The sequence below is a fragment of the Sander vitreus genome, chromosome 18, assembly GCF_031162955.1.
Source record: "Sander vitreus isolate 19-12246 chromosome 18, sanVit1, whole genome shotgun sequence".
Classification (NCBI taxonomy): domain Eukaryota; kingdom Metazoa; phylum Chordata; class Actinopteri; order Perciformes; family Percidae; genus Sander; species Sander vitreus.
This window is the reverse complement of record NC_135872.1, coordinates 18,790,205-18,814,514: the sequence shown is the minus strand read 5'-3', so window position 1 is coordinate 18,814,514 and position 24,310 is coordinate 18,790,205. Positions and strand designations below refer to the sequence as shown.

The window sequence follows — 24,310 nt, the reverse complement described above, 5'->3', positions numbered from 1 at the left end:
TTTAGGCTTGCTACACATAATATCATTACATTTTATCAGCGGTGGAAAGTAACTATACTACCGTAGGCTACTTCAATTCAATTGTAAGGTGCTTTTAATTGAGTATTTTAATTTTCTTTTAATAAATGGCACTTTTTTGAAGTATTTAATGTTTCAACTCTCGCTGATTCTTGCTTACTCATTACATGGCGTTAGTAGTTTTAAGGAGTAGGAGTTGGTATACATATTCAGGGGAGCACAAGGACGGGTGGTATTTGTGATCTTATGTGGTGGGCCGGTCTGGGCCAAAATGCCAGGGCCGATTTTTGGTCCCAGTCCGTCCCTGGTTACTGGTCACTACTTTGTCCAAAATGCACCTTTTTTACCACTCCCTGAGTGTCTGCCCTGACCATCAATCCTGTCGTCTTCTGTGTGACAAAAATAATCAAAAGCTATAAATATGTGATGATATGTTCACCATGTTAGGGCTGAAACAGCTCTCTGTGGGTCCAATTAATAGCTTTGTTTGTAAGTAACTTGAACTACTGTACAGATCACTGGTTATTCTGTGGATTGTGAACATTGTAAGCACATGGTGAAACTAGGACAAACTTGAGATTTTGACCACTTGTCGGTCTCTTATCTCTAGGCCCCGCGGAGAAGCATGTGATGACTCACGCAAGGCAGAAGGGTTCCCTCAAGCAGAACGAAGGCAGCGCTGAGTCGTGGGACAACTGTCCTCTTTGGCCACATGGTGGCACTATGGGCGACGCCTGGCCTGAGCGCTCACTTCGATTCGGGAGGACAAAGAAGATAAGTGAGATCGTCAAACAAAGGAAAGTCATGGCCAAGAGGGTGAATGACAAAAGAGGGAGGACAGAAAAATCAGATCAGAACAAAAAACTTGACCGAAGGCGTGACAAGAAACGGCACAGGAAGTCATATCCTTTGCGCGGTAGGGCTGGCAGTTCAGATGGGGAGGGACTCAGCTGTCACGTCCTCCTTACCCGATTGGAGGAAAGCATCCGTGAACAGGAGAGTTCCAAAGAAAGGGTGCGAAAGGATGCACGCCGACATTTATCTCTCAAACCCATACCCAAAAAAGGGAAAAGCAGTAAAAGGAAAGAGGCTGAGTCATTACCAAAAACCAAATTAAAGTCAAACAGCCCAGGTCATGGTGAGTGTATTCATGTCCCACAACCTCGCAAGCGCAGACTGGCCTCTCTGAATGCTGAGGCAGTGAACAGTCTACTGCTTGAAAGAGCTACTGACCCTCAGGCGGCAGCTAAACAGGCCAGGAGACAGGAAGAGCCCACAAATGGAGGGATATCCCTGGATACAAATCCAACCAGGAGTGGTGTCCCTGGAGGTCTGAAGGACACACAAGGAAACCTCAGTAAAGCCTCCACGTCTCACAAACTGTGCCAAAACTCAAAGCGGGTCAAGAAGGCCAAAGCCAAACGAGCAGAGAGCGGGGGGATGAGTCAGGAGAGTCTGGATGCCCCCGCCCCCAGAAGATTGGCTGGACTCAACGCTGCAGCCCTGCTGAAGTTAACCAGCGTGTCTGCTACCAGTAAACAGAGAGTAAAGGCTGCGCCCGCAGCTACTATCACATCAGACTGCAAGGCTCCTGCTGCGGTCTCAACCCCGAAACAGCACTCCAGGGTCAAACTCAAACACAAGGGGCAGTCACAAATGCTGAAGGGGAAAAAGGTCCCTCCCCTGCACAGTGGCTGCACAGCCTGCAAGAAGAAGGCAGACTTTGAACCCAAAGTGGAGTGGGAGACCGGCAGCTGCACCCATCGACTGACCAAACCCGGCTACCAGTCCCGCAGCATGCTAGGGTACCCCTTAAAGCAAGTGAAGGAAGAGCAGCTGGAGACCGAACTGAGCCCATACTACTGCTGTCCCCCAGAGGGCTCAGTGGAATACTGCCACAGCCTGGCCTTCTTTCTAGGCCAGCAGCCCTACGGAGAATCGGACGATCAGCCACTCGACTCAGCCATGACCCCCGTGAAGCGCGAGTGCCTCGTAACCTCACCGTCCCTGACACATTCCCACCCGCACACAGCTCTGACCCTCAGCCCGCACCCTTGCCTCTGCACGGCCGACCACTGCTTCTCCAGCTACTACGTTCATATCGCCCACCCGCCACACACTGGAACAACGTCAGCAAGTCTGGCCTCGCAACCATTGAACTTTGCCCCCTCCAGTTTGTGCCCTAATCGGATGACCGGCTCCAAGCTGCTGGGTCCACGGGTGTCCCACAGCTCAGGGATGGCCCACACCGCCTACTGCAACTCGGTGGCTTCGCCGTGTTACAGTGACGCCTGCGGGATCAGTGGCTACACCTACAGAGCCATGCCTCCTGTCACCAGCAGGGGTTGTTCTTTCAGCACAGGATGCACTGGATGCACACACAGCATCAAAACAGGTGAGTGGACAAGTATTTGAGCTGATTCAAAATCCAGACGGTTACTGAATGAAGTTAACGAAGCAAATAGTCAATATCAGGTTAGAAAGCTATCACTGAGACTGTCAAAACAGCCTGGTCATTTAGCGTTTTCAATAAGATCTGGAGCAGGTTGAGTATTTTCCCCCACTGATGCCAAGTTCATTATTATGTCATTTCTTTGATTCGTCATCTTAAGCCCTCTTTGTATAGCTGTTATTGTTGAAAGAAACCCATATCCCAATGTTATCGAGGTATTAAAGAGCCCTTTGTTGTTAAACGTTTGCCTCAGGCTAGTTGTGTGGACCAACGTGTGAACATTTCTGTTTTTTTGTTGTCTTCTTTTGTTGGTAAGAGCTTTGAAAGAGTCCACAGCTCGAGGCTCTGACTTAGATATTCCTTGATAAGGAGCTCTGGGTCATATATGTAATATTTTCCGTAACAATTGTTTTATATATAGTTGGACTGATAAATAAGATAAAAGAAGCAGGTTGTTTTTAAGCTGATTAACAGGGAAACCATGCAGTTTGCTAATTTTATGTATCTTTTGCTCAACAGCAGCAACTGCGACATACAGTTTGCTAACATTAGCTACCATTAGCTACTTGTCATACCACACCAAGTAAGGCTGTAGCAGCAAAACACCGGAGTGTATTAAAGTGATCAAAAGTGTGATTTATTGCTTATTATCTGTAAGAGAAAGTTCAAAAGTGACACAGTCTAGCTTTAAGTGCAAAGTCGATCTTTTTTGTGTTTTTTTTTTTTTTAAGTGTTAACTTTCACCCTTTACTTTTCCAGAGGGTTACTCCTCCTCTCAGGGTGACCACAGCCCCTCCCTTCTGGTTCCCCCTTCCCTGCCCATCTCCAGCTGCCCTCTCTCCAGCGTGCCCTCCTCCACCCAGACTAAACCCCACCTGCTGACCCCCCTGTCAGGGCGAGACCAACCCCAGGCCCGGTTAAAGCTGGCCACGGAATGCCCACAGAGCAACGAACCCTCCAACGGCTCGCTGTCAATGGGCCGCACACGGCTGCCTCAGAAACAGCCGTTGCCCTTGCCAAGCCTCAGCAGCACCAAACAAAAGAGAGTCAGCCGCAGACGTGCCACCAACGGCTGGCGGCCTGTTGGAATGCCCACGGAGAGGGAGGTCTTTATTGCGGTAGGTTATTTGTGAGTGCGTCTCTGAGTAGGAAAGATGAGCAAGAGATTAGAGAGCTTTTTGTCTGGTTGTCTCTCTAGTGAGGCTTTTTTCTCTTGTACTCTACTACCTGATAATACCTGCTAGGAGAAACCGTAGCATCCATGCAGTTGCCTGGCAGACAGAAGAAGAAATAAAAAAACTGCTCTAGGGGGAAAAGATAATTGTGTTTTGACCACACAGCTTTGTGTGACAGATTCCTTTTTGTCTTCATAATGAGAATTATATCTGTCCTTGTCGGTGTGCATGTGTACGTGTCTGTCTCAGGGAGAGGATGAAATAGCCCTGCGGCAGTGTTATGAAGGAGTGGAGAGGGACGGTGAAGTGATACATGTCAGAGACACTGTGCTGCTACGATCGGGCCCCAGGAAGAAATCCCTCCCATATGTTGCCAAGATATCATCGCTGTGGGAGGACCCCAAAACAGGTAAAGGAGATGAGAAGGGAAAATCATGGATAGATATGGTGGACGGACGAAGGTACATACTGTATGGCCAAGATTGTTTACCTGTACCTGTGTGTGTCGTGTGTCGTGTGTGTGTCGTGTGTGTGTGTCTCAATCTGCCTCCTCAGGAGAGCTGATGATGAGTCTTTTCTGGTACTACCGACCTGAGCACACACAGGGAGGCCGAGATCCCAGCACACACTGTGAGGTGAGGCTCGATTAAATGCAGTGACTGTTTTGCAGGAAAACAGCTACACGCTGAACAAACTGTCCCCTATTAAAAACAAATAACTTTGATGTGAAGATGTGTACGATAAATGGAAGAGTATTTGACATATGATCAACCTAAAATGAAAAAAAACAAAAAAACAACATATACATTTTTTTTATCATTATTTTATTGAACATACAATTATTTAATTAGTACTGTCCCATTGTTTGTGTTCATTGTTAATGACTAAGCGAATCACATAAACACATACAGACAAAAGTATTAACATAAAAGTGTGAAATAATCCAATGCGTTTTTAAAAACGTATCATTGTTTTTTTTCATCCGGCTTTTCTTCACAATAACCGATTTTTTTTAAATGTTATTTTTTATTTCATTCAAGCATTTTTAAGTGTTGCTTGAGTGTATGAAATAAAAATGACCTGCAATAAACGATTACATTGTGAATAGAAGAAGCCGGACGGAAAACGAGCTGACCTTTAACAATTTATTTATTTAACATTGTGTTGGTTTATTACACATTTTGACTGTCTTGTGCTTTCACATTATAGGCCATACTTTGGTATGATGTGTTTGAATGCGGAAGGAAAGAATTATGTGATTATCAATTATTCGTTCATCATAAGTAAGTGACAGTGCATAACGAGGTGTCCTGACATACTTGAGAAAATAATGTGGGAGGAGGAGGTGAACAAACAGTCACTGCTGATGGAGACATTATTATCTCTCCCTCAGCAGCCCTGAAACTGTTGAAAGTTGGGTAGCACTAACCACAATGCCAAATGATGATATCTCTTCCACCTCAGTCCTGCACTAACAAAGGGTACGAGAGGACACCAATTTCACTGTTAGAAAGTGAAACCCTACTCATGTTTCTGTTCACAGCGGCTGTCTACGGCATGTGTTATGTAGAGCAGGGTTTGTTGTGTGTGCTGGAAACGCAGAAGCACAGTCCTATTGCACATGAACAATTACGGCCTCCTCTGTGCTCACTTTAGAAAAGTGTTATTTCTTCAGCCCTCAGCCAGCACTGTAGGAGACACTTGTGTTGATGTGACATTGTACACCCACTGTTGGTTTCAGAATGAGATTTTCGCCTCTCGGCATCAGGATGAAAATAGTGTGGCCTGCATAGAAGACAGATGCTACGTTCTCCCACTAGCTCAGTACTGTAGGTGAGTACACAAACAAACAGGAATACACTCCGGCATTAGACGTTAGCAAAAAGTTTTTTTCTTTTTTTTCTTTTTCAATTAACACCTCTGCTTCTGCGATAGATGGAAGCCTGTTTTTCTGACTTTTTTTTATCACACATCGGTGACACTGCAACTGTTAATGAATCGAGGGAACACAACGATCATTTGCTTAGACATCATTTTTAAATTTCTGTTCAGTTGCTCGTTATTTTCAAATAAAGGCACAGCAGCATGACGATACTATTTGATTTGTGCTTGATTAGTAGATAGTAGGGCTGAGTATCACCTTTTGATTATTTATTTTTTTAATTTCATTTTTTAGATTTTGTGCCTTGGTGAAGCGGCGTGCCGAAGGCGCCCCACCTGGCAGCGCCAGCATGGTGCCCTGCTGCCCCGACTTCGCCCCCCCTTCCCACCGCTGTGTGCCCACAGACGTCGACCCCGAGCTGGTGTATCTCTGCAGGCACGTCTACGACTTCCGCTTTGGACGCATCCTGAAGAACCTGCAGTAGAGGGTAGAAGAGGCGTCGCACCCATTAACTAATCATAACTTTGCTTTGGGGGGGGGGGGTGCTGAAGGACTGAACACCCCTGTCTTTTCTGCTGGGGACGGTCATGATCAGAGGGAAGGGGGACGATGGGGTGGGGCTGGTTTTTGGAGAGGGACAGATGAAGCAAAAAGTGTTGGACACATTATGAAGCACAGATCCCTTTAGCTGACTACAGAGGGGTTCCAATGTGATAGATGCATCCATCTCAGTCAGAGCACCAATATTTCCTGGTTTGGAAGAGCGAGGATGGGAGAATTCATTCATCAGCTTGGATTTTCCGCTTCCACAACTCTCTGAGGTTACATGGAGGTGTGTGTGTGTGTGTGTGTGTGTGTGTGTGTGTGTGTGTGTGTGTGTGCGCCCCCCCCCTGCCAGGAATGCTGAACACAAGGCTAAACTGGGCTACTGTCGGGACTGCGTTTCTCCCAAAGCATCTTAGCACAACAATCATGTTTGTTCCATTTGTAAGCCAATGGCTCGGAATGGTCCGGCGCTAAGGTGCTTCCGGGGGAACGCAAGCCTGCACTGTCAGCTCAATGTTAGCGGTGTTCAACCAGCCAGGGTGAAGGTGCAGCTAATGGAGAGTGTCATCTTATTTCTCCTGATTTTAGTTTGTCTCAGTTGTGTGTGTGTGTGTGTGTGTGTGTGTGTGTGGAAGAGAGAGCAAGTGTGGTTAAATGGATCAATGTGGGTATGTGTGATGTTTTTTTTTTTGTTTAGGAGGCTTTCAGGCAATCGAACCAAACAAGCAGCTTTAGAGGAAGCGGAGTTCTCTTCGCCCGTTCCTTTCTTTCTGTGTGCCACAGCGCACTGACACTTACAGAAACAGTTTCATCTCGAGTGATGCTTTGCGCAAACTAAAATACTGTACCTAAACGGGGTTTGTGAAAAAGATTTTTCCTCGCCAAACTCGATTCCAGAGCAGGGCTTTTTGAAACTCTGGTCAGGACACTAACAATGGCTCTAGTAGTGAAAACACACACATTTTCAAACTTGCATCTCAGCCTCAGTCCTGGCTTGAAGAAGCCTTGTTCTAGAGAGGCTCTTCTAACGGTCCACTAGAGAGAGCCCTTACTGAGGAGTTGAGACACTCCTGAGCCCTGTGAAGGTTATCAAAACGAGGGACATCGGCCATTGTTTTCTGTTTGTTTGTCTGCATTATTTTTCACCTCAGCTGTTCCCTGTGACTTGCCTTATGACTTGCAGGTAGAGCTTTAGGCAGCTAGTCTCACCACATACTGTACAGCTTGGAAGTGGTAGAACAGGTGTACTGTAATCCCAAGAAAAAAGATTGACTGACAGCTACGACGTGGTCTCTGGACAAAACGCACCGGTTCAGGGCTGCAACTAATGATTATTTTCATTATTGTTTAATCTTTTTCTAACTAGTTTCTAATCTTTTTTGTCAATGAAGTGTCACAAAATAGTGAAATTGCGCTGTATATTTTCCCACAGCCCAATGTGACGTAAAGATATTCAGTTAGCCAACTTGTATGACAAAGAAAAGCATCAAATCTTCACATTTAACAAGCCAGGACCAAGCACATTTTTGGCACTTTTGCTCAAGAAATGACTAAAATGATTATCCGATTACCAAAAATAGTTGCAGATTAATTTCCAGTCGATCGGCTGATCAATCAATCGACTCATCGTCGCAGCTCTAAACCGGTCAGAAACACAGTGCACTTCTCATGTCATCCTTCTGCTGTGCTCTAGCTGCTCGAGTTGCATCCTGAAACGCAATGTTTCTATTCTACCCGTTCTAATTCTACATCCACACCAGTTATTTTCCTCCTCCCCTCTCGTCCCCCTGAAGATAAACCAAAGGATGTCACACAAGTCAGAGTCCCCGTCTCCTCCCTCGCACTTCTCCTCCTTGTCAGCACATCTGCCCTCGTCCCCTTTATTACAGCATATTGCACTAATCCATTCCTTAATTACAACAAATGTGTTTAACTTTTTTTAAAGCTAGTAATGTCTTACCTGGGGGAACATAGTGTGTGTGTGTGTGTGTGTGTGTGTGTGTGTTTCATAGAGAAGGAAACAGTGATATATATGTAGATATAGATGTGTGTGTATGTGTGTGTGTATATATATATATATATATATATATATATATATTAATTAGTGCTGTCAGTTAAACGTGTTATTAACAGCGTTAACGCAAACCCATTTTAACGGCGTCAATTTTTTTTATTGCCAGATTAACGTTCTTTTTGGCATAGCAAACTTTGTAATTTTTTTTCACATGCTGTTCCAACAACTAGTAACGTTAGAAAAACTACAACACCACACCGGATCTAGCGCGAGACGCCGAAATGGATGCCAATAAGATTCTGATTGGAAAGTTTACTTTTTAAAAGTTGCCAAATGGTTCCATTGACAAGACCAAGGTGATGTGTGTGTTTTGTCGTTGTGAACTGAGCTATCATCGCAGCACGTCCAGTCTGAAATACCACTTGATGGCCAAGCACACAGCTGATGCCAATTCTCCGCCCCCTCGTCAAAGCCAGGCGACAAAAGCACAAAGCAAGCCGATCCATGTTTCCATGTTGATAAGAGCATTAAAATGAGAAAAAATAATTGGACAAAAAGAAATCTAGGGACATTTAGAATAGATAAAAATTTGCGATTGTGAGTTAACTATGACATTAATGCGATTAATTAATTAAATATTTTAATCGTTTGACAGCACTAATAAATATATATTACTAGAGTCATTCCATTTGATTTTTTAATCAGCTCTGACATACTTATATACAGTATGTATGTATCTATCCACACTGTTAATCTGATTTGATTTGAAAAAGGCATCTGGATGGAGGCCTGACGCGCTGTGTGGACAAACGTAGCACCATGTTAGACGTGTATTTGGATTGAAGGGGGAGGGTTTGTGGGTGGGAATGCGTGGGAGGGCGTTCGATACTTAATTGAGTCATGGTGGATTTCAGCCACACTCATTCATTGCCTTTTAACCTGCAAGTGTTTTACTGTCGCTCAGAAAGCAAGTAGTGTCGGAGTGTGTGTTCCTTTTATAAAACACAAAGAGTACCCGATTGCTTTCCTACACTGCAAACGCCCTTTTCTTCAACATTGGATAAGCGGTAAAAAAGTTTTTAACACTCTAAAGCCATCTTTAACTGTTTCCTCTATTTGAGCAGCATGACTCCTAACCCAAAACAAAATCAAATCCTGATAATTGGGTTTTGTATTTCTATTAACACCCAGATTCTTCAAAGAGGTAATATATATTCTCTTACTTTACAATTTCTCCTTATTAAGAATATTTTATTATGTCGATTTCCTAAGATGGCATATGTAATATATTTTTAGACTTAACTATTTTTGAAAAAAGGAGGGAAAAGGAACTTAACAAATCAAAAAAAGAATATGCATTCATTTTTTTAAATTTTATTTCAAATTAGTTTGAAGTCATCACAGCATTAATTGAGATTTGACCAAATGAAAGAGAGGAAAATAAAGGGACTTGATGCCGTCATATGACCTAAGGTTATAGATAATAGGCAGTGAGAAACTCCCTTAAAGGCCATTTTTAATGAAGTGTACATATCTGAATCCAGGAAGCACCGGGCACTCTTTAAACAAGCAGACAGCCAATGCACAGTGTAGTATTTTTGCAAGATCTGTAATAATTATATTTAAAGTAAGAAAAAAATATTTAAATGGAGTACACAATACAATATATTAAGATTTCAATTTAACTTATTTGGAAATACTGTGTCTAATTGATTAACTATATCCTGTTTCTTTACACTCCAGGATAGAAATGCTTTCTGTTTATTTGTAACTTATAAATTTAGAAATGAAATGGTTAAGTGGCGGTTGTTGACAGAGATGTAAATGTTGTTTAGTTGATATCATTTAGTTGTCGGCGGGGTGGAGAGCAGACCAAAGCACACCCTGGCAGACAGGGAGAGCAGAAGTGGCCGCGGCTCACAGTCAGATTTGGTTCCCCTTTGAGATACTAAAAGTCAAATCTGACCTGAGACCTGTGGGAAGAGACGACTTCTGGCTCTCCTGCCTAACCTGACTGACCTTAAGTGTGACGTTTGGGAGAATGCCGTGGCAACATGGTCACCTGAGCTGTTATTGATTCGTCCTATTAGGGGAGAGACAGACCGTACACCTGAGACAGGACGGGACGTCCTCTGGCCTCCAGGTAGAAAATCTCCTCAGGTCAGTTTCTCTTCTCTAACCCTAGCCCAATATTATAAAGGGTTTTCAGTAAGTGTCAGAAATTAGGGACTGTATGAAATTTTTTTTGATTAATTGACGATAGTCTTTATTTGTTGGGAGAGCAGGGAGGGTGTTCTCTTTTTTCTTTTTTTACGTATCTTCTAAAGTGAAAATATTGCGTTGCTCAAATCGCCATTAACAGAGAGTGACTGTATTTCCCTACTTTATGTTTATACGTTATTTTAAGATCTTGAGAGGAGTTTATACTGGTTTTTTTTGTAAGTTACAGTGAGGGTCCAAAGAAAAAAAACATGGAGGGCCTTGCTTTTTCATAAAATAAAAGACAAGATTTACCTCCCCAACCTAATCATTTCCATACGGTCCCTTTTTTTTTTTTTTAAATCATTAAAATGTCAAGGTTTTCCAGTGGGCTGAGAGGAAATTAAAGAATTATAATAATAATGAGTAGGTGAAGTTGAGGATTTGCTGAACAGCTTCTCCCACCATCCAAATCAGCTGGCCACCGTTGCCTTTCTCAGTCTTTCTCCCAGATGTGCATTGACGGTGTTTGTCCCCTAGAGGGCAGGAATCCTATGTGTGCGGAACAGTCTCATGGCCACATCCCATTCCTCTCCTTGTTCTCTTTCCTTGCACCCTTATCTTTTTGGCTACTGAGAGTGATGCAGTAGCTTCCTGGAAAAGGAGATGAAAAAAGCTCAGTGAAGGAAGTTGCCATGAGTCATCCTCCCAAGTGCTGGCCAGCCCTGCAAAAAAAAAGAAGCATGGACTAGATTGTATGTTATTATTTATGTGACTTTCCTAGCAGCTTTGCATGGATACGGTTGCATCCTTCGTTGCCATGACAACAAGGCATGGCCAGCACTCGGGAAGAGTCAGTTTCTGTGTACCTATGGGTATCCACAGTGGCAGGGGTCAAACACTGAGTGACCTGTACTGAGTGTGTTCACTCCATGAGTCAAAAAAACAGAAGCACCTGCCCAACCCATGAGATTCTGCTTTCTGTGTGGTCTGTATTGATGCTTATTGTCAACATATATTTTGATATATTTGGAAAAAACGGGGGATATACAGTAAAAAGTCTAGATATTTTTTTGGAGTAGAGAAGCAATGTGTGTATCAGATTATTGTCACTTTGTCATGCTCTCTGAAAAGCTCTTGGATCTTTTGGAAGAATTATATAACATCCCTACTGATTTAATGTTCCATTGAAAGAATATTTATAAATTTTAAGTCCTTTGTGAAAATTCTGTGTGGATATTTTTTTCTAATTACATTTGACTCCAGTGTACATACAAACCTGTGTCTTTCTATGCTATATAACATTCTACTGTGTAAAAGGGAAGCTGTTTTCAATGCATGTGATTAATATGAAGTCCATAAAGTTCCTCCAGCAAGCAACTGTTAATATACTGTACAATCTCCACAGGAGGTCAGCAGTTAGACGGCATGCACAGGTCCGGGTCCACCCCTCTTTGACCTTTTCATTGAGGCACCAAATGGCATACAGTACATTGTCGCCTGGTCATTTTACTACAGCAAGAGACCGCTTTCAATCTTCTCCTGTCCCTCTCCCATGTTTGCCTCTCCCAACAGGTCCTCTGTCAGCAGAGTCATTATCTGTCTTTGGCCTTTATCCCTGTCCAGACCTTAAGGCATTAGGAATGTCCAGCTCACACACACACACACACACACACACACACACACCCACAGGTCCATAGTGTCTGTTACGCAGCCAGAGCAGCCGATTAGTGACTCATAATAAAATAACTAGCTGCACACTTTGAACTCAGAGGCCTCTCAGGTGCAGCAGTCTGCTGTGAGACTATTGGCTGCTTGGTGGTGTATATGAACCTTCACTGTCGGTTAAAACCATGTGGCCGGTAAGATTTTATTGTGTTGGCATTCAGGCTCTGGCTGTTCTAATCCTTACATTCCTGTAGAAGTTTTAAAATAACTTAAAAATACATGTAATTGAGTAAGTTTGTCATAAAGTTGTGTACTCTGATTTGAAAAAAAAAAAAATTTCATGAGCACACACTAGTCACAATTATTTACTTTTGTACTTTTACTTGATTCAATTTATTTATTTTTTTTTACCCCAAATGGTCTTGCTACAACTTATTTCACATTTCATTTGAGTACCAGTATACACTATCCACACTTGTATGCATTCTCATTAGAAAGATAGAAGAAGCTGGATAGATAAATAGAGAGAGATATAGTGTAGCAGCTAAGTCACACATAACAAAACAAACATACATAAGGATGACGCTAATTAGAAAACATAAAATAAAAATATACAGTTAAGTAAAGAACTCCCATCTTGATGAGAACAAGGACCTATACTCTAAATATAAACCATGATAGTAAAATATATGTACATGGTTAGTGCAACTTTAGCATACAGTACACTGAATTGCACAGGTGAATAATAAGAAAAATAATGATATAGTAAATGAAGAATGTCGACACACCAGCATGTACAGGTATGTATGTACAGGTACTGTATGTTATATACGGTGATTGATAGATCTTGAATAATAACAACATAATGAGCTAAATTCACAGGTTTTGAGCCTATTTATACTCCTGCATCATCCTTTAAATGTGAGTTATATTCTCTGCCACATCTTAATTTATTATTTCCATTACATTTCTCTTCTGTTGTTTTATCTAACCAATTTTTATTACTTATTTTCTTCTTAAATGGGACCACATATTGTGTCCTGAGATTGCTATATTATTAACGTCAACAGCAATCCTATCATGGCAAAAATGATGACTGTAGTTGTACTTCTGGGAAAATCAACAATAGATACATAGACACACGTATATACATTTCCATGTAGGTACAGTAAACAGAGAAAAGCATACAGACATAACAGGAAGTATGACTGGGTGAGAAGACATGAGATGGGAATAAAGAGAAAAACAAGAGAAGTGAGAATGAGAGGAACAGAAACCCCCGCTTCTGTTTTTCTTAAAGTTAACATACAGCATGTCCCATTGACATCAGATCACTGGCTATAGACAACCATGCTTTACTATTTTTCATTATGATTTTGTGAGACGTCAGTAAAAAGAAATGTAGTGCAAAGCAATTTTTTTTTTTACATTCTGGGGGATGGAGGATCTCCGCTATGTGGCTAGAAAGCTTTGACAGATCAGCAAAGAGAAGCATCTGCTAAAGAAAGAATCAATCCAGCGAATGCAAAATAGACAGAAAGCCAGCTTACACTGGGGGAGACCCGGACACAATCGCCTAACTGGCTTTTCATCGGCTCCTGTTGTCTTACTCTGTTGGTCTAATTACCACGTCCGGCTTATTGTCCTCTTGATGACTATAATTAATCAAGTTCTGCTCCCTAATCTCAGAATCTCATCATCCTTACAGTTCACCGGGGCTGGCCACACCGGATGGCAGCCTGATGTAAGCTCTTTTTAGGAGTGTAATTGTGCGCTTGTCTGCATCTTTGTATGCAACAACAAATTGCGGGACCCACCCTGCTGTGTGTGTGTGTGTGTGTGTGTGTGTGTGTGTGTGCGTGTGTGTGCGTGTGTGCGCGCACGTGCGTGCGTGCGTGTGCGTGCATGCGTGTTTTCTCAGCACACAGGTCAGTCATTGTTACTCTTCGTTTCCTCCTCAAAGCAGTAGCTTATCTTACCGGAAGTTATTTTGGGGCCTTTAATGTGAAGATGTTTTCGCTGTGTGAGGCCTCCCTGACCCCTGTCGACACACTGGAGCACTCTCTCGCACACATTCTTACTTGTCCTCCTCTGAGCTTCAGATGGCTTACCAGGTCCTTAATCTGTCCTCTGAGTGACATCACCCTCTCCCTGCACCCTGCACACACTCCTCGCAGGACAGCAGTGGGGAGAGGAGGGAGGGAGGGAGGGAGGGATAGAGCGAGAGGTGGTGGCCACTGGTGGTTTAGTGAAGGTGAATTAACCCAGCAGTGAAGCGTAGGAGACGTAGCAGGAGCACGCAGGCTCACTCCGACACTCTGTCAGGGCCATGGCAGCAGGGGTAGAAGAGGGACACACACACATGGAGGAGCTGGTGGACCAGGGCGTGGGGATGGAGGAGACGGCCCACGACATGCTGGGGAGGCCCTCGCTGAAGGAGAACTACAACAGTGACTGCCTGCTGGCACCTGACACTGACTTCATGACAGGTAGACAGCTGAGTGAGTTTAGATGCTAAGGGTCAGCTCACCCAAATGACAGAAATATGTTTTCTTATTTACGTCCTGTGGTATGTAGCTAGCTATGCAGACGGTCCAGTTTTATTCCACCTCTGCCCCAATACAATGGAGGTGAATGCAACTTTGTTTGATTTTGTTGTTGGTGCTCAAAGCATAATGATATGTTTAAAATGTTCAATTCTAAGAGATGATTATCTTAAAACCTGTACAAATCAAACGCAAACTAACTGCTGGATACTATGAGGGGCAAGTAACCAAACAGAACTGACCCTTTAAAGCGTCCTGTATGAAATGCATCTTTACTTGTTATCAACAAGAAGACACAGAAGTACACACCTCCTGCAATTTACCACAAACCGGGTGTGCATGCATGTATGAGTTTGCACAGGTTTGAAAGATTTGTCACCGGAAAACAAGAAAAAGAACGTGAAGTGTATGTGTAGTGAAGTAAGTTGAAAGGTTTACAAAAAACTGCTATACGTATATATATTTAGTGATTTATATTAGAATTATAAAGCCCTCCAGAACCTACTGACAAAAAGAAAACATCCTTTAGACACGTTTAGGCAGAACAAGGAGAAAGGCTATATGAACAGCTTTTATTTATTCAGCCAAATTGGTTAAAAAAATGCTGGTTTTGACCTCATCAGGGCAGAAATAGTAAAATAGATTAACTGCACTTTGTACTCTATATAGCTCTTCACAACCTGTTGAATAACCTTATGAATATAGTGAACGAAAAGCCACATTTCTTGTCCTCATCTTGTCCTCATTTGAAATTGGCACTATGGATTTTCACTTAACCCGTACAATGCTTTATTTGAAAACAAGCAAGTTCAATTTAAACACTAGTCCTGTTATACATATCCAACGTATCACATGGCACACAGTCAAACTGTGGGTGTTACGGAATGTGCGTCGGCTGAGGAGATTTAGGGAAATGCCCCGTCCCCTTCAGGGATATTAGTAACAGTGGACTAATGTGTGAAAGATTGCTTTTGCACACATGGCCTGTATATGTTAGCATGCAGGGTGCTGCATATGAGCAGACAGATGCTGTTCCTTCATTCAAGAAACACCATCTGGGAGCAGAGATTAAAACACTGCTGCTTCTCGGAGTTATGCCTTCATGTATTTTCATTCTGCTAAAATGTATAATAGACATATGAATTTTGAAACTGGCTGTGTGTACATGTGTGAATGTATGCGTGATGCAGGTGCAGAGATAGACTTAATGTGAGCTTGTTTGTGTGTTTACATTTGCATGAAAGGCGTCCAGGGAGCCTGCCTGTTCTTTGTATAGCTGAGTGAGTGCAGAGATTGAGCTCTGGGCTGCTAATTCCCTTTTACAGCACTGGGATTATGTGCTATTCTAATCTTAATCCCACATGGGGTGTGTGGAGGTGGCACGAGGATGTCATCACATCCAGGACAAGAGGAGAAACAGAAAAGCACAGGCCTACACACAGAGCCACAACTCTCCGTGAGAGATATATTACTGCTGGTTGCATGCTCGAATGATAACACTGAAAGTGTTTGCCCACGGCAGATCATCTCTGATAGGAGGAAAAACTCATTTCTCCAAAGAGTTACATATTCCTAAGAACTGAGATTTTGTATAACATGCACCTCAGAAAAACTATACAGCAAGTTCTGAGGCTTCATAGAAACTAACTCTGGAAATGTTATCATAGCATCATGCAGTTGAGTACAGTTACATTCAGAGGTTCTCAACCTTTTTTGTCAGATGTAAGCTACTCCCACATCCCTGTCACAAGAAATCAAGTACTCCAACAATCAACAACACCCATCATGTTCCAAATGTGATCATTAAAACTGGATGTTAACTATTAATGATTTAAACCTAGATATAATAGTGGATGTTTAAATGTTTTTTTTTTCATATGGCTAAACTGTCAATGTTTAGGTCTGTAGGTTTAGTTAAGCTTTCACACTTCAACTACAACATCAAGTGGTAGGGGCTGGACTTTTCAAGCATCGATTTTTTATTTTAGTTTGACCATTACTTTAAGTTAGGCCTGATTTATCAACCATTTGTCTTTTCTCAAATGTGTATCCAATAATTTTAGCTAAATTCATCCTTCCAGCTACTCATGCTTGCCTGCACTGTAACCTACTGTATATAACTCTGTGGATGAACATGAAGATGTTTACTGCGGCGCAACACAAGAACAGGCCGCATATCAGGTTTATCTCTGCTGTTTCCTCCCAGTGTCTCCATCTCTCATAGTGACATGGGGTTTATGTGTGGGGGCGTGGCCAAAGAGGCTCAGTCTGAGGGATTATCATTGTAGTCTGCAAACCCACACACACACACACACACACACACACACACACACACACATGCAAGTACATGCACACACGTGCACAGACAATTTAGGCTGAATTGGATGACCACTGAGTTTTTAAGCATTATCAACCCCACCCCCACATTTATATAAGCGAACACCCTGAGCAAAAGGGCTTTAAGCGTTGTCATACACATCACTGTGTCCCAGAGTGTGTCAGGCGACCACCAAGGAAACGTGAGAGGATCAAAACATACTGCAGATACTGTAATACTACTTGGATGCTGTAAACAGAGGCGGACAAAACACCAGAAAGGCAGCTCTGTGAGTGTGTGTGAGACATAAGTGGAGCAAAGAAGATAAGATCTTAGTGGACACCAGCCAGTGGAGCAAAATCAGATGGAGGGAGAGCCGGCCTATCTGACTGGAGCCAGAGGAGGAAAGAGAAGCGAGAGAGTGTGCTGCTCGCGTGAGGAGAGGAAGAGGAGGAAGACGTCGGGTGTCGTGGAGGAGGGCCCAACTGGCCAGCAGAGGAACCCTGACTACTCATCAGTGTCCATTGTCTCCCACGGTATCCACCTCTGAACTATTGTTACTGTGTTGGACTGATGATTGTAGCAGTAAAAGGAAATATACCAAGTAGATATTGATTGAAAGAGAAATGATAGTGTGTTAGTGACAGTGTTTTAGATGTGTTCTCTGCTACCTTTGTTTACATGCTGTAGAATGACAGGGTGGATGATCTGCTGTGTCCAGCTGTGCTGTGACCTCATTAGCTTGACTGACTTACTTACATAGGCACGAACAAGCGAAGTTAAAGAGCTTATTCCTTTCTCTGATTATGTTTTGATCTTGTTGCCAAAAGAGATGAGCATTTATGGTAGAATTCCATAAATAAATTATTAAAATTATGCTTTGGCTCAAGTTTTAGCAGATATTTGGATGTGGAAGTACTTTTGTTATGATTTTTTTTCTTCAGCAGTCCTCTTATGTGAGTGGACGGTTCCTACCAAACGGTCGTATGGTTTCAGTATGAGTCAATTGCATATTCATTTCTTTCTTGGCATCTGTGTGTGTGTGTGTGTGTGGTGTGTGTGGTGTGTGTGGTAATGAATCTCACTGTCACCCTCAGTCGGTTAACAAAGTCTTACTGACTGTTGCTCTATGAGTTTTTGTGAGTTTGCTCTTTGTTTTGTTCTGTGAAATCTGCATATTTGAAGATATTTAGACATGGTTTGGAGGCTAATGGATGCATTGGATTCCTCTGCTTATTTTAATGGATGTTAAGCATGTCATTAGTTATGTAATGTCGAAAATACTGTATAACAAACAAACAACATAATCTGTGCATAAACCTGTAAATCTATCTATCTATCTATCTATCTGTCTATCCTTCAGATGACCGCAGCTCGGCAGCCAGTGGCTTGGACGTGGCCGACCGGCTGACCTACCTGGAGCAGAGGATGCAGATGCAGGAAGATGAAATCCAGCTGTTGAAGATGGCTCTGGCTGATGTACTCAAGAGGCTCAACATATCGGAGGAGCACCAAGCAGCTGCTGCCTCTGGTGCTGTTAGGAGACCATCAGGCGTTAAAGGTCAGCAAAGATCTGTGTGTGTGTGTGTGTGTGTGTGTGTGTGTGCGTGTGTGTTTGGAATGGATCAATGATGCTATGCTTTACTGAGGGAATACAATCCAGTGTTGATCACATATGCGCTACAGTCTGACTGAGAGCAATATTTTTGATTTATAAGTGACAAGTTGGTCAACATACATTAAGGCATTTATTATGCATTGTATGTTCAGCATACATCTTTGTCCTAACACATTCATGTCTAAATGATGCTAAGGGATGCTTGCCAAGATGTGTACCTTTTAAGTTAAAAATTAAAATGTATACCTTGCAAATAATGATTATTGTCATTATCTGTTGATCTGCTTATCATTTCCTTGATTAAGTGTAATCAATCAATCGATCGTTCGGTCTGTAAAATGTCAGGAAAGAAGTGAAATTGCTTGTTTTGTCAAACCGACACTCCAAAATTCAAAGATATTCAGTTAACGATCATATAAGACAAAGAACAGTGGAAAAAACTCCCTTTATTTGAGAAGCTGAAATTTAGGAATATTTGGCATTTTGACTTGAAAAGTAACTGAAACGATTACATCAAAATACTTGCCAATTAAGCTTCTGATTAACGACTCAACTAATGGTTACAGTCCCAATACTTTTATAAAAATTATATATAGTTCATAGAAAAAAGATACTCAAATTATACAATGTTAACAGAATCAGCTCTAAAAATCTAGTGTCAGTCGGACTCTTAGTCCATCAGGTTTCTGTAGTCAAAGACAAATATTTCCGAAAATCAGTTTAGGAAACAGTTCCTAATAACTCTGTACTTTTACCACAAACAAAGTCCATTAGGTTCACCCTATTATCCGCCATACACAAAGACACATGCATCATACTTACCCCCCTGTGTGTGCATGTCCGCACAGCCCGGCCAGTGTCTCTACTTCTGCCCTCCAGACCGCCCATGGTGATCTCCAGCGCTGCCTCTCTGAAGAAGAGCTCCACGCTGCCCTCCAGCGCCCAAGCTAAGAACTACAGCCCAACACCGCCCCGCAGGTAAAACACTGCTGCTGCTGCTTAGCCTGCAGACAGGACATGATCTCACAAGACAGGACATAAGACCTACTGTACATGCAATATAAAAGATAGTTTTTTTTTAATGTTTTGTATTGGTTGTTAACTGAGAGAAAGCTGTTAAGCTCTGTATCAGCATTTGTACAGTAAAACAAAAAGGTGAAAGTTGTTGATTGGTTTCTCAATGTGGGGCAAAAAGAAATCACAGGGGCATTCCTTTTCATCTCTGACACACACACACACACACAGTATGAATGGAATACAGTTCTAACGAAGCAGCTCACAATGAAGCTTCAGTTCTCATTATCTAATGTGCAAAAGCAATCAGCAGACACCCTCCATTATTCAAGAAACGGCGCACATGGATGCGCAATAATTATTCCAAACACTCACCTTTATTTCGAAGCAATAAAGCAGCAAACCATTCTCCGCTCTTTCAAATGATGGGGTCATTAGATAGCATTAGTCAGAGAGCACGATAGGTTTTCTCAGAGGTACCTTAATGTGCTGCTGCTATATCTGGAGTGTGCTGATATAATTGCATAGAGAGAGGTAAATCACCATTCACTTAAGGCTGTCCGTTCAGTGTTAGGATGAAGTGAGAAGCGTCATCATCATCATCATCATCATCATCATCATCATCATCATCATCATCATCATCATCATCATCATCATCATCATCACCACCACCATCATCATTCGCAGCAGTGGGTTTCTCGCCACTCTCATCTCAGCTTTTCTCTCCACTAATTCATCTCACCCTCTGACGTCTTTCTCTCTCATTCACATTGATGTCCGCTTCGTTTTTTTTCATCACTCGTTGCCTCCTGTAACAGTTGCTTCCCATCCAGCTGTTGCCATATCTATTTTCATTGATTGTCTTTTGCATGTATTCATCACATAGATTTAAAGTAAAACATATTCAAAAAACCCCAGTGAACACCACAGTGGGTTCATTATTACAGTTACATGTCTGCAGCCGAGCATTGTTCAAAACCACAGCACTATTTTAAATTCTAACAGTTTCCAGAAATATGTCATTCCAAGGAAATTTGTTTAAATTGATGCATGAGACATTCACATTTCGCCATCTGACATGTTGCACCTGTAAAAACACAAAAATCATCTCAGGCTTCACAGTAATGTTTCACTCAATATGTGTGATTTAGAACTGTAGAACACAGAATATAGACTGTGTGGAACTGAGTGGGAAACTAATAAAATACAATAATTTCACAGTAAGGGTGAAACGTAGGGGAGCAAAGTGCTTATTGAGCCTGAAGCAGCTGTATAGAAGCAAATTGATAATGCATAATCATTTTAATTTGATCAGCAACTAAATAGCCAATGTGAATGGCAACTAATACTTAAATGTCATGTGTTAATACTTTAACATATAACTAATAACTAATGTTGAAATGTATTAATAAAATAAAATACCGTTGGATTCATAGCAGTGAAATATTTTGCACAACTTGAAATGAACTGGAAATTCCAAAGGAAGGAATTCAAACCACATATGTTCAGATAGATGGTTTTCAAAGTACCATTTTTCAATTTTAAACCTACATTTTTTGAGTTGATTCTTAACAAAAAAAACCTTTGTTCTTTCACTCATTCATGTGTAATTACTTCCACCAACTAATCAAAGTATTCTCGTAAGCGTAGAATCTGACATTCAGAATCATTCAGAATACATAGGAGCGACTCGCTCGAATGACGGCAGCCATGTAGCGCCTCCATCTTTAAAATACATTAGCCAGAGAGGGACATACCTCAGCGTTTCGCCCTCTTACACCTATTGGCACCGTGACAAATGCCAGGGGGAGATTACTCGCCAGGGAAGCGAAAAAGAGAATTAAAACAACAACGCGACAGGCAAAGCAACAAGACCAAAGTTAATATTGGAGTGGCTAGAACAGCTGCGTGTAAACGATGGAGAGAGCTAATTTTGGGTTCGGCCACCGTAGGAGGAAGGGCTAGAAAGTAATATTCAGTTGGTTGTCATATACAATTTCACCGCTAGATGGGAGAAATTCTTACACAATGTAGCTTTAAAAGTATTTAGAAAAGAGAAAAATGAATATTGAAATCCTTTCTGCCTTTCTTTGCTTTCATAGTATTGACATAAAAATAAAACTGGCACGGCACACAAAGGTGCCACCAAGACGCAGTGGGGAAAACATTACTAATGTTACTGTAAAAGCTTGATCCACCTTCATTCCCATCAACACTGTTACATCCTGTTACATCCTGTTACATCCTGTGACACCAGTTCCGTTTCCTTTCATCTTAGTGGCTGACATGTTGGATTTGTCATTTCCTCTGGACCGAGAGGTTTCATGTCCGTCATTGAATAGCCAGTGTGTGTGGTTTATGAGTCTTATTTACAGTAACATGGAGGATGGGACACGTTCTGCTGCTGCAGCCCCAGTATATGTTAGATGCATTTTAAAATAAAATCCTAAAAACAAAAGAGCCATGACCTTACAGTAATAGTTTTTTTTTCTTTTTCTTCCAGTGGTGTGAAGAGCCCCCCAGGTAGCGTGAAGGACAGTCCATGCAAGACCGCTAAACGACCCACCTCTGCAGCCTCCACCTGTAAGAAACCTCCGGAAGGGTGAGAAGCTGTTCCTAAATCAAATCAATGTTCTTTTTAACCCTGACATCATGTTTTTTGTAAAAACACCTCAAACCACAAAGGGACATTACATTCTCAAAGCCAGTAGACAGCGTTGTAGTACATCTCAAGACCACTTTTTGAAGCTCTCGTCTTGGAATCGACCACTTTTTTTTTTCAAGGCATTTCTCATGATACACTTACGGCGAATGAAGAAGAATCTTAAAATGTTTTTGTGGGGTTTTGTTATGGGAATGTGGATCTTTCAGATCAATTTAAGGAGTGCCTAAGGTTAGCATTTTTCACATTTTATTGCCGCATGTAGTGTGGGACTCGCACTAGTCTGGTCTTTGTCTTGACTCGGTCTCAACCTCTCAAAGTCTTCATCTTGTCTCGGGCTCGATACACTCTGGTCTTGGTCAGGACCTGGTTTAGGTGGTCTTGACTACAACACTGCCAGTAGATAGGATGCTTCACTGTTTGGTCAACCTGAAACTGATCTCTCTCTTTCTGTGTCATTGTATCTCATACTGTTTCCCTCTTCTTCTCCTGTCCTCTTCTGTATCCATATCAAATCCCCTCTCTCTCTCTCTCTCTCTCTCTCTCTCTCTCTCTCTCTCTCTCATTAAAACAGCAGCAAGTCCGAGGAGGCTGCAGTAAGTGTCGGTAAGTGAGCACTCTCCCTGCTTCCCTGCAGTTTTTTTTCCAGGCTGCATCTGGCTGCCTCATTACAAGAATGTAAAACAGCTGCTGATTAAGCCTCTATGTGAAAAAAAGAAAAGTGATTTAGCGAACGACTGGCGTGACAGTGGTATTGTTTGCTGCATGTAAGTGAATGGGACCTCTCTGTATTGTTTCTGTGCAGGGACAAGGCGTGTGACACACTGCAAAGGTAGGATTCATCCATATCAATATACGTATCTATACTATCTTGTGTTTGAGCTGTTATTTTATCCGTCATTTTTTTGTCACATCTCACCATGACTTGTGTGCCTTCCCCTCACCCCTTGCACCTTTGTTTTTGTTTTTTTCTAACCCTAACCTGACCTCCGTCCTCCGTTCTAACCCTTCCCGCTGATCGGCCTCCCCCCACTTGTCTATTCACTCACCCTCCTCACCTCATTTCACCATTCACTTAGTGACTATGCAGATCTATCTGAGCCCCCTCACAAGAAAGACTGGATCTTCTGAGACCGCCAAATCCCCCGCCGCTGTGCCTGCCAAAAGAGGGCCCACGGCCACACCTAACAACCCTCAAGCAAGCGGGGGCAGCAAGCTAGAGGGAAAGAAGACGACCCCATCCTTCACCTTAAACCTGCAGAAAACCACAACCAGCCAGAGCACAGTGCAGGACACATCCAGCTACAAGAGCCCCCTCAAATCACCCAGCCAGTACTTTCAGATTTGTTACTGAGGGTAGAGATAGATTTGCTACACCTTTGCTATCAACCACTTGAACAGAAACTGTGAATAACTTTCTTTCATTGTTGATAAAAAAAAGAGAATCTGATTTTAAAATGGGGATGATTGCACTTCTGACAGGATTTACCTCTTTAGTGCATCCTGACTTTGTTGCTTTTTGGGTATGTGTACAGCATTTCAAAACATTTCCAAGTTTGAGTAACTGTGATAAGTGTTTTATGGCATGGCTATTTATTAAAAGGATAGTACAGTTTGAGAGCTTAAATGCATTTTTAGCCTCCTCTAAGACCACAGCAGGCATAGATCCAATTCTCACTGCTGTGTGTGTGTGTGTGTGTGTGTGTGTGTGTGTGTGTGTGTGTGTGTGTGTGTGTGTGTGTATGTATAAACATTTTCTTTGTCATTCTATGTGTGAAGTTTGTAAAGCAAGGATGTGTCTGTAGTTTTCGTTGAGCACTGACTGTATTTGATGTCACTGAATCTGTCTCATTCCTGTGTGCTGTGATGTTTCCTGTTGTTTTGTAGTTAATGTTCCACTTTAAGTATAACTGAAGTACAGTGTGTACCAGAATCAGTAAAAAAAAGGGCTAATTCTAGTTTAGGACAAACAATAAAAGAATTGTGATCACCAATGGGATGACTTTTCCTTTTATTACACTAAAAGTGTGTGTGTGTGTGTGTGTGTGTGTGTGTGTGTGTGTGTGTGTGTGTGTGTGTGTGTGTGTGTGTGTGTGTGTGTGTGTGTGTGTGTGCGCGTGTGCAGGTTCCTGCCTGTGGCTGGTACCTTATTGACCTGACTAAATGAAAAGTTTATATTCCAGCAGAGATCCTGGTACA

General features: G+C 42.2%; 2 protein-coding genes across 5 annotated transcripts in view; both read left to right on the top strand.

Moving 5' to 3' along the window:
• LOC144533083 (bromo adjacent homology domain-containing 1 protein) overlaps positions 1-11,512 on the top strand; it is a 31,980-nt gene extending 20,468 nt beyond the window's left edge. For all 3 annotated transcript variants that reach the window (XM_078274200.1, XM_078274201.1, XM_078274199.1), the window contains exons 2-7: positions 629-2,413; positions 3,230-3,588; positions 3,895-4,054; positions 4,201-4,280; positions 5,387-5,478; positions 5,822-11,512. In XM_078274200.1, the coding sequence (XP_078130326.1) occupies positions 649-2,413; positions 3,230-3,588; positions 3,895-4,054; positions 4,201-4,280; positions 5,387-5,478; positions 5,822-6,011 (2,646 nt within the window). In that variant the 5' untranslated portion in view covers positions 629-648 and the 3' untranslated portion in view covers positions 6,012-11,512. The remainder of the gene's footprint in view (positions 1-628; positions 2,414-3,229; positions 3,589-3,894; positions 4,055-4,200; positions 4,281-5,386; positions 5,479-5,821) is intronic.
• Positions 11,513-14,247: 2,735 nt separating this feature from the next.
• Positions 14,248-24,094, top strand: LOC144533412 (uncharacterized). Of its 2 annotated transcripts, none has more exons than XM_078274749.1 (7): positions 14,248-14,443; positions 18,181-18,378; positions 19,284-19,413; positions 21,953-22,051; positions 22,689-22,717; positions 22,917-22,943; positions 23,191-24,094. In XM_078274749.1, the coding sequence occupies exons 1-7, from the start codon at positions 14,284-14,286 to the stop codon at positions 23,463-23,465; spliced, it is 918 nt and encodes a 305-aa protein (XP_078130875.1). In that variant the 5' UTR covers positions 14,248-14,283; the 3' UTR covers positions 23,466-24,094. The 2 variants fall into 2 exon arrangements, with proteins under 2 accessions (XP_078130875.1, XP_078130876.1); XM_078274750.1 differs by lacking the exon at positions 14,248-14,443 and adding an exon at positions 17,877-17,956 and having other exon boundaries at positions 22,686-22,717.
• The last annotated feature ends 216 nt before the right edge of the window (positions 24,095-24,310 follow it).